At 43.9% G+C, this 10497-nt stretch overlaps 1 protein-coding gene across 1 annotated transcript in view; it reads right to left on the bottom strand.

Moving 5' to 3' along the window:
- Positions 1-4027: 4027 nt before the first annotated feature.
- LOC115642902 overlaps positions 4028-10497 on the bottom strand; it is a 19138-nt gene continuing 12668 nt past the window's right edge. Inside the window, exon 9 of the mRNA XM_030546553.1 lies at positions 4028-6971. Coding sequence (XP_030402413.1) covers positions 4633-6971 — 2339 coding nt within the window. The 3' untranslated portion in view covers positions 4028-4632. The remainder of the gene's footprint in view (positions 6972-10497) is intronic.

Raw genomic sequence — 10497 nt, 5'->3', positions numbered from 1 at the left:
GTTAGGGCTTTCACCTGACCATTTACTTTAATCTGCTTCTGAGAAACATTTCCCTCCCCAATGAGATCTTTCTGCTCTTGATCTAACTTCAGATTCACTTCTGAGACCAGACAGACATTCAGAAACTCCATTCACAGACACATTGCTTTCTTACACAAATAAACCTTTGGAGCAACCCTCCTCAGGCAAACCATTGCCCACACTAGACACAGGTGTAAGATCATTCCTGTCCTGTGACTGGCTACCTGAACTGAACAAAGCTTTAACATTTCCCCCAATTAAAAGATCATTAGGCAATAACTTCCTTACCCCAGCTATAACTTCATGCTTAGCCCCATTCCATTCGAGGTGGATTCTGGCTACAGGCACACGGACAGTAAACTCATAGAGGATCACAACATTCACACTCTGATTTGGTAAATAATCTTCCTCTTTGACCAGATCTGCTTTAACAAGAGTGATGTTAGATGCCATCATTAGCCCTAAACAGCTTTTACCATTGACCTTTACACACACTATGAATTTTTCATTACCCTTCTCGTACATAGCACTGGCACAATTTATGGAGCCACCTTCTACTGAACACACAGTAACAGCATTGACATAAAAGGTGGCCGTGTTGGGGTACATTCTGTTACACCCAGACAACTGCTCAGAGTTATACAACATACAAACATTGTTATAAACTGGATTTTTAAGACGATACAGTTTCTGCTGTTCTTCCCTGGCTTCTTTGACTTGAAGCTGAAGTCTGGCAGTTTCTTGTTGCATCTTGTGAGTCTCCTGTTCCCACTCCTGTTGCCTTTGTCGAGCTTTCTCCTCAGCAGCCAGCAGTTCCAGACGCCCCTTACGAGCTTTTTCTTCTCTCTCATTAGCTTCTTTCTCTCGTTCAGCGGTCTCTCTCTCTCTTTCAGCAGCTTCTCTCTCTCTTTCAGCAGCCTCTTCCTCCAGCTGGGCCAAGGTTTGCTTCTCTTTCATTCGAATTTCTGCCAGTTTTTGCTCATATTCAAACTGCAGTCTGTCCATCAGGGCTTGCAGTTTCATTGCTTTTGCTGATGCTTTCTGGCTCATGGTCACTGATCTTTAACCAACCAAACTCTCAATTCCAAAATTCAAATTTGGATAGCTTGGGGTTCTGACCCAAAGCTTAATTGACCTCGTTCTGTGGATCCTAGCACGACTACGCCACTGTGACGTTGCGGTTCTGGCGGGACCCAACTGAGAGTGCCAATTCAGGACCAATTGCTTAAACAGGGCAGTTACAGCCCAAGGCTGGGGTTTTTCCACCTCTAAGGCAAACCAAACCAGCCAGACAAAAAGGACTTCGGTTTCATCCCACTGGCTAACCACAAGTCACACAAGCAATTCCCTTAGACACTCCAGTCTCCCAGTATCACCACCAGTGCCACCCGTCCTGGGATAAATGGTTATGAAAACCAACACCCCAGTAAAAGAAAAAGGTTCTCTCAATCCCAAAGGACCAAGCCCCAGATCCAGGTCAATATACACATTAGATCTTACCCACAAATCACGCTGTTGCCAATCCTTTAGAATCTAAAATCTAAAGGTTTATTCATAAAGGGAAAAAGATAGAGGTGAGAGCTAGAATTGGTTAAATGGAATCAATTACATACAGTAATGGCAAAGTTCTTAGTTCAGGCTTGTAGCAGTGATGGAGTAAACTGCAGGTTCAAATCAAGTCTCTGGAGAACATCCCCCGCTGGGATGGGTCATTCAGTCCTTTGTGCAGAGCTTCTCTTTGTAGCAAAGTCCCTCCAGAGGTAAGAAGCAGGACTGAAGACAAGATGGAGATGAGGCCTCCGCCTTATATAGGCTCTTCCAGGTACAAGAACACTCCTTTGTTCTTACTGTGGAAAGTTACAGCAAAATGGAGTCTGCAGTCACATGGGCCAGTTTCTGCACACCCTGCTGAGTCACAGGGCGTAACTGCCTTCTCTTGATGGGACAATTGTGTAGGTGATGGTCCTTAATGGGCCATCACGCAGGCTAAACAGAGCTGACACCAACTTGTCTGGGATCTTTCCCAGTAACACAACACAAGTTTGAAATACAGACAGTATACAGCCAATATTCATAACTTCAACTACCAAAATGATACAGACATACAGACCGCATAATCATAATCAGTAACTCATAACTTGGTCTTAGACACCTTATATGACTCCCTTTACCTAGGGTTTGGTGCACTACAGGACCTTGGTTGCAACCCATGTTCTATATGGTCCCAGTTCATATCAATAACGTCACATCTCGGTCAGCCAACTGTGTGCTTCAGCTGGTGAGGTCGAAGTGATCACCAAACGGCGCCATGTCTTAGCCGGTTCCTCTGGGCAGGAGGTGAGGATCCCGCGTCTCTCTGTTGAGTTGTAAGTTCTGCACATTCACATACAAAGTCAAATGTTACTGAGGAGACCGGAGGTCAGTAGGAATGGAGCACACAGGAAACACCCAGCCCAGGGGTTGTCCTGGCTGTGGTTAAAGCCAATGAGCTAGGGGGGACTGTCTTGAGGGCAGAGGAGACACACTGGGGTGCTGCACCCCGGATGTCAATGGACAGCATATTTGGAAGCAAGGTCTCAGCCAGCCTGGCTTGAAAACGGCAGAGGATTTGGGGTGAGATGAACTCCTTCAGGGATTGTATAATCTGTTACGTTCAGTCTCTAGAAAGCATGTTACGGTTAGTTTTACCCGTCACCATTTGTTTCCAGGGTCCTTACTCACCAGCCCCTGAATCTTTGATGATAAATGTGCCCTTGTTTTCACTAGTAAAGTATCAAAGAGTTGCATGTTCAGTTGGGGTGTCCTGGTCCTTTGGGAACAGCCAGCCTGGTCAGTCTGAGGCTGGCCAGGGGCTGGACACCGCAGGGATGCTCCAAGGACTCAGGGTTGGTGTGGGCCTGGCGCTACCAATAGAGAGAGGGGCCTGGTGGGCAGTGATTGTGCCATCAGAGGCTGGTGGGTTCAGGGAGCTGATCCACAGCAGGACCAGACAAGACTCCTTCATGCTAAGGGCAGCTGGTGGTGAGGTGCCTCCCAACCTTGGGTGCCCCTGGGGAGCATCACACTGCATTGCTGGGGACACAGGTTCTAGTCCCCCAACTGCCAGAAGTGACCTAGTGCCATTTCTCCATTACCCTGTGGGAATGATGGTTGCTGCCTCCTAATGCAGGGGGATGAGCAGATGGTCACTGACTGGTTGTGAATTGCACAGAATTATTAATGCCAGCCAATAGGAGAGGAGCTTTGAATTCCGTCTCCAGGTTCCCAGCCCACTGCACCTTCCCCTAGGTTTGAAGGAATTTTGAACAAAGTGTGAGCCCTTGCTCTTGTGTGCCCTGCACACCCAATGCTGGCCCTGGCGAGGCTCACAATTAATTACAGGGAAAGCACCCATTGCAAGAAGCAGGAAGAAACCCACAGCAGGAAGGGCAGCGTGTGGGGGAAACTGACTTTTATCTGCCTCCACTCCTGTCAAAATGGAGATGACCCGGGGGTGAGGGGCAGCCGTTGCTGTCAGGGTGAATTGATTTAAATCAGAGCAATTTAAATAATCAATTTTAATCATTTGGGGGAGGGACAGCTCAGTGGTTTGAGCATTGACCTGCTAAACCCAGGGGTGTGAGCAGGAGCATGGTGCTCTAGGCAGAATTCAGGGGGTGGCATTTTGTGAGCTCCCCAGGGGCGCGTGGGAGCTTCTGGTTTCACTCCCGTCGTGCCGCCGAGGAAGGACCCTCTGCCGAAATGCCGCAGGCGATAGTGACAGTCACTGAGCTGCTCAATTGCCTAACGCTGTTTTCCGCGGCACGTCGGCAGAAGGTCCTTTTTTGGCGGCGCGACGGGAGCAGAACCGGAAGCTCCCGTGCGCCCCATGGGGAGCGCACAAAAAGCCACCCCCCGAATCCTGGCACCACAGGCTACTGCCTAGAGTCGCCTAATGGAAGCGCCGGCCCTGGTTGTGAGTTCAATCCTTGAGGGGGTCATTTAGGGATTGACCCTGCTTTGAGCAGGGGGTTGGACTAGATACCTCCTGAGGTCCCTTCCAACCCTAATAATCTATGAAATCAGGAGATAGTAAGCCTTGATTTCAATCCTCAGCACAAACCACCAACTTAGCCCTCTTGCATTGTCCTTTTTAGTCCTTTCCCTAAAGAAAGGTTGAGTCTAACTGGTTGGTAACGTGCTGATTTCCAACTAAATGTGGCCCTGACACTAAATTTGTGCTGCTTTTTGCTACACTATGTCTGCACACATTTATTGAAGCAGTTATTATAAAGCTTGACTTACATTTATTCAAATTCTTACATTTTACATTTTTATTAGAAACTGGTGAATACATTTCTAATTTACTAGATTAATTAATTTTTGATTTCTGTCAAGCTCTCCTTGATTCAAATCAGGGATTTGGAGCAATACAATTTTTTAATTTCTCTGCTCCAGCTCCGCTCCGGCACCAATAGTGACTGCTCCAGCTCCGCTCTGACTCGCTCCGTGCTCTGACTCAAATGAATTATTAACTAAATAAAAAAGTTCATACTGTAATTTTGAAAAAAACTATTTATATTCAGACTTTGAAAACAATTTAAATGTCATCAACAATGATATAAACTAGAATCATTCATAATTCATTCTGTAAAAAATTATTGCAGCAATCAAGTCGTCTTTCATAGTCTGCCGCAAATCATTTAAAATTAACTTTAAAGCCGAAAACAGTCGCTCTACACTAGCTTGAGTTGTTGGCATGCTCGAAGCAATTCTACAGGCAGCCTGAATGCGGTGTGGGTAGCTGTGAATGGCCTCAAAAACAGACTTAACTTTTAGCCTACCAATAGACTCCATTGCCTCACAATCATCCCGAAAGTTTCTCTCAAATAATGCTTCATTACAATTATGAATCGCAGAAACTCGCCGGCGTCTTTCTTGTTTATCCAATTCCTTTTCAAAGTCGTCATCTTCTGAAGAATTGATGCTTGAATTATCGCCATTTCCCCATAATGGCTGAAGACGTCTCAGGGATGGACGCTCGAATAAATTCAGAGTGGAGACAGAAGTTTGAGAACAGCCTGTTTTTGAAAGATGTGAACTTTCTGAAACAGCAAATTTGATTGTTGATGACTCCTTTTGTTGTGTGTTGTTTTCTTCAACCTCTTTCGCCGAGTTCAAATGTAGCAATAGATTTTGTTTTTCGAGTCGTCGAGCAATATCAAGGAGCCCTTCCTTTGCCTTTGGTATTTCCCTTGAGGTAAGAAGAATCCGATACCGTGGGTCAACATAAACTCCAGCAAGAAAATGAATATTGTCAAAAAGCTTCTCTTCGTGTTTCTGCATGGAGGATAGAATTCCTTCTGCGATTTGTCCACCATTTTCTTGCAAGAATTTTGACAGTTTTCGCCATTCCTTCATTAAAACTCCTGGAGTTACATCAACAGCTTGAAGATTCATGGTTGTTTGGTTTGGCTTTGCCAAGAGGTCTCGCAGGTTCTTCACTTCGTCCCATTCAGCTTTTGTTAACTTGAGTTCTCTCGTTCCAGCAGCAGCCACTTGTTCACAGTAAGATTGAAAAACAAGAAGCTGATCAACCATCGCAAATGTTGAACCCCAGCAAGTCACATTATCCAATGACTGAGTTATCCCATGTAGATCAAGCAGAACACTTTGAATACTTGGGGTTCGTAGTTTGAGAACGACTTGTCGAATTTTTGCCAGAAATTTCTTCGCATGTTCTTTGTTCAGTCCATCCCAGATTGCCAACTGAAGAGTGTGAATACCACACCTCATCAGCTGGACTTTTGAGTCGTCCTCATGAAGCCATGTTGGAAGTATGAGACTAGGGTCATTAGCCCATTGCGCAGCAGCATCCACATTGAGTTCAATTTCATCAATTCCTTTAGTTCTTTCATCAGGCAAAATAGCTTCAGTTCTGTCCACATCCCTGTTCTCAGAGGTAGAAATGGTTTCATTGTCCTCGCTGACATTTTTGACAGCACACATCATGTTTGCTGCATTGTCAACGCAGATGCTCAACACTTGCATTTCACTGATTCCAAATTTTTCTAAAATAGTTTTTACTTGAGCTTTCACGTACGAAGAATTGTGACACCCTTCAGTGTCGATTATGTCCAAAGTTTTTATCACAGCTTTATCTTTGCCTTCTTCATAGTACTGAGCATTGATTGCAAGGAAATTTCTCTTTCCACGGGTTGCCGCATCCATTTTCAGGTAGCACAATTTTTGCTCCAAAGCTTTCTTGAGCTCTTTGCGGCCAGACTCAGCTGTGCTGACAACTAAATGACGAACCGCATCGTGCCCCATCGAAACGCCAAGCTGCCGACCCATTTCACCTGCAATTTTTTGGAATCCTTTGTTCTTTAGCCCGAAGGTAGTGAGCGGTGTTGAACTCAAGCAAACCATTTCCATCAGCCCTTCACGGAAAGTATTGGCATCCATGGTGACTGTAACATTTGAGGACTTCAAATATGAGGCAAGTTTTGTTTGCTCAATTTTGGGTTTCTTTTTGGATGAAGCTCTGCAAAAAATCTTTTCTCCAGGAGTTTTCAAAGAGCCAGATGAACGTCGTTTAGCTGCGTCAGCTTTCGGTTTTGCCTCATCTTCCTGATCCTTTTTTGTAACCAGAGCAGCATAGTTTTCAGGATGGTTACGTTTTACATGCCGCCAAAGGTTGAAACTTTTCACGGCACTTGCTTCACTTGTCTTGAAGCTACATGTTTTGAGCTCTCCATTCACTTCCTTTTCCACCTTGCATGTTGCCGATTTCTTCTTGGCTTTTCCCAAAAGCCCAAATTTGGACTTTTCAAATTCAAAAGTAAAGACGTCGTTGAGATCCTTTTCCGTGAATCGGCTATCAATCATGGGGGGCAGACTTGATTTTTTTGTTGAAGCCTTGGCCAAATGTTCCTGTGCTGCTACCGCATCCAAATGTTTCTTGTTATGATCTTCGAAAAGCAATGAACAAAAGCATTACATTGTTTTATAACATACCTGCTTGTGATATCTTAACTACTTAAGGTACTTCCAATTTATTTTGGATTTTCTGGACAAAAATGATTGCATTTTCTTTTTACACAATTATTATTAAAGTATATTTTAATATGTTAACATGTTTCTTGCAGTTTTAATGAAGTAAGAAGTATTTTTAATATACATAATATAAATTTTTATTTATAAATTGCAAGTTAGTTTTTCTTATAAAATTTTGTGGTAAAAATATTCGAATTATTTTCCAAGTTTTTAATTAATATCTCAAAAACAGGATAGCTCAGTGGTTTGAGCATTGGCCTGCTAAACCCAGGGTTGTGAGCTCAATCCTTGAGGAAGCCACTTAGGGATCTGGGGCAAAAAATCAGTACTTGGTCCTGCTAGTGAATGCAGGGGGCTGGAGGAGATAGGTATATCTCCAATTTTTTTTTTTAATAGATATATCAATGAAATTCAGTATGTGCCATAGCATTAGTACATGGTATGGCTGTTCTACACCATTAATTGTTGGGAAGTAACGAGGCTACATGTTACCAGGTTGAAAATAAACTGTAATGGGAAAGCAGATTCAAATTGTAAGCACAGTCCTTTTAGTAAAGACAGCAATTTTTTTGAAATATGTTTTTGCTTCATCGGCCTGAATAGATTATACAAGATAGAACCTGTTATTTGCTCTATCTTGTATAAATGTTTCCAGCCTGATGAAGGAAAAACATATTTCTGAAAATTTGCTCTTTACTAAAAGGACTGTGCTTGCAATTTGAATCCACTTTCCCATTAAAGTTTATTTCCAATGTTCTATCATACAACATCATTCAACTAAAATTATTTAAACTGCAGGCGTCATGAACTGGGAGGACTGGGCCAATTTTATTAAGTATTTTTTAAATCTTCGACTATTTAACAGATAGGACCTTGGAATATGATTTAATGCTAAAACATGCATTCAAATGGTACTCAATTTATTTTGTATAATTAACCATTTCCAAGAAAACTGTTTAAAAATTTTAATCTGCTTAGATGCTTAGAACGATACAATTTTACTTATTACTTATTTTTCAACTTTGGAACCATACATTTTAAACCTAATAATATATAACAAAAAATTATTAACTTATTATGGAACATAATATTACCTCTCGTAGCCAGGGCAGTTGCCGACAAGCCTTTCTTGAAATATGAAATAAAAATGACCGCCAGTTCGGGACGCCTATGGTTTAAATAATTTTGGATAATGTAATATGGTAGCACATACTAACGTTAAGACATGGACATAATTTCATTACTTTATATTAAAGCGTTTTTGAGATATTAATCAGACATTAACTTTTCATCACCTCCTTGAAGGGACTATAGCTCCCTTAGGAAGAATTTTAGGACACATGTTCACAGAAACGTTTTTTCTTAAGATGACTTAAGAATTCACCTCCAAAGTTGTGTTGGACATTTTCCAATCAATCTGGATATATCACAAAAATCAATCACTCCTAATTTATGCAAAAATGTTTACTGTATATTTCTATGCCTGCTGCACATGACTTTTTCAGTAAATTTAGAATTACAAACAACGCTATCAAAAGACCATTGAACAGATGACATATAAAATAAGTCCGCCAGAGTGATACGGGGGCATGTACAAATGAACAGATGTACTGGTAACAGGAGCCCATGTGAGAAATGAGCTTAAGCAGTTAACATCGCTGTGAACAGCACAGTCTAACAGAGGGAGTTTGCCTGGGATCTGTCCGAGAGGAGGGACGCTAAGTGCTGCACTGGGGGGCCGTGTTGGTGAGTATCTGAGTGTCTGTTGCAGGGACAGTTTGTTAGTTTGACCGTGTGCTTGACTGTTTGTTTGAAAAGTGTGAATTGGGAATGCTTTGTTCCAGTGGGCCTTGCGTGGGCCTGTTATAAAGAGGCAGTCAGCAGTGAACCAGCTGAGCGGTGAACAGAGGAGAGGCTAACAGAGGGAGTTTGTCTGGGAGTTCACCTAGGGAGAGCCCACTGAGGCTTTCATCTTGCGGGCTTCTCTGAGTAGTTTCTGCAACAGCTGAGGAGGTTCTTAGAATGGAAGCTGAGCGTTCAGCTGTTGTAACCTGCACAGGTTGTGCCATGTTTGTCTTTTTTCCACAGGACAGAAGCAACTTTGTCTGGACAAAGTGCAAGCTGGTCTCCATATTGGAAGAGAAGGTTCGAGGTCTGGAGAAACAGGTATTGACCCTGCGCTGCATACGAGAAAATGAAGATTTCCTGGACAGATGTCAGGACACGCTTCTATGGGCACAACATTCTGAAGAATCGGGAGCAGGCGGTGCAGAGGGAAGAGAGGGACAGCAAAGAAATTTAGTAGCATGTGACCTCCAGAAGAAGAAAGAGGAGTGTCCATGTACCAGCAATGCAGATACAGGTGAGCAACCGTTTTCATGTTCTCTCCACAGGTACTAATGCGGAGACTGGACTAGACGATACATCTGAGGGAAGGGAGCTGAATGAGACTCCATCGATTGGAAGGCACGAGATGCACTGTCCTAGGGATGGGGGTTCCACGACCACCGCTCCCAAGAGAAGGAAGCGGGTGGTGGTGATTGGGGACTCCCTCCTCAGGGGGACTGAGTCATCTATCTGCCACCCCGACCGAGAAAACCGAGAGGTCTGCTGCTTGCCAGGAGCTAGGATTCACAATGTGACAGAGAGACTGCCGAGACTCATCAAGCCCTCAGATCGCTACCCCTTCCTGCTTCTTCACGTGGGCACCAATGATACTACCAAGAATGACCTTGAGCGGATCACTGCAGACTACGTGGCTCTGAGAAGAAGGATAAAGGAGTTTGAGGCGCAAGTGGTGTTCTCGTCCATCCACCCTGTGCAGGGAAAAGACCTGGGTAGAGACCATCGAATCGTGGAAGTCAACGAATGGCTACACAGGTGGTGTCACAGAGGCTTTGGATTCTTTGACCATGGGATGGTGTTCCAAGAAGGAGGAGGCCTAGGCAGAGATGGGCTCCACCTAACGAAGAGAGGGAAGAGCATCTTCGCAAGCAGGCTGGCTAACCTAGTGAGGAGGGCTTTAAACTAGGTTCACCGGGGGAAGGAGACCAAAGCCCTGATGTAAGTGGGGAAATGGGATACTGGGAGGAAGAACGAGCAGGAGAGTGCAAGAGGGGAAGACTCCTGTCTCAGACCGAGAAAGTGGGACAATTGGTGAGTTATCTTAAGTGCCTATACACAAATGCAAGAAGCCTGGGAAACAAGCAGGGAGAACTGGAAGTCCTGGCACAGTCAAGGAACTATGATGTGATTGGAACAACAGAGACTTGGTGGGATAACTCACATGACTGGAGTACTGTCATGGATGGATATAAACTGTTCAGGAAGGACAGGCAGGGCAGAAAAGGTGGAGGAGTTGCATTGTATGTAAGAGAGCAGTATGACTGCTCAGAGCTCCGGTATGAAACTGCAGAAAAACCTGAGAGTCTCTGGATTAAG

Source organism: Gopherus evgoodei, unplaced genomic scaffold (assembly GCF_007399415.2).
Source record: "Gopherus evgoodei ecotype Sinaloan lineage unplaced genomic scaffold, rGopEvg1_v1.p scaffold_47_arrow_ctg1, whole genome shotgun sequence".
Lineage (NCBI taxonomy): Eukaryota > Metazoa > Chordata > Testudines > Testudinidae > Gopherus > Gopherus evgoodei.
The sequence above is the reverse complement of the archived record's forward strand: the minus strand, read 5'-3'. Positions and strand labels throughout refer to the sequence as shown.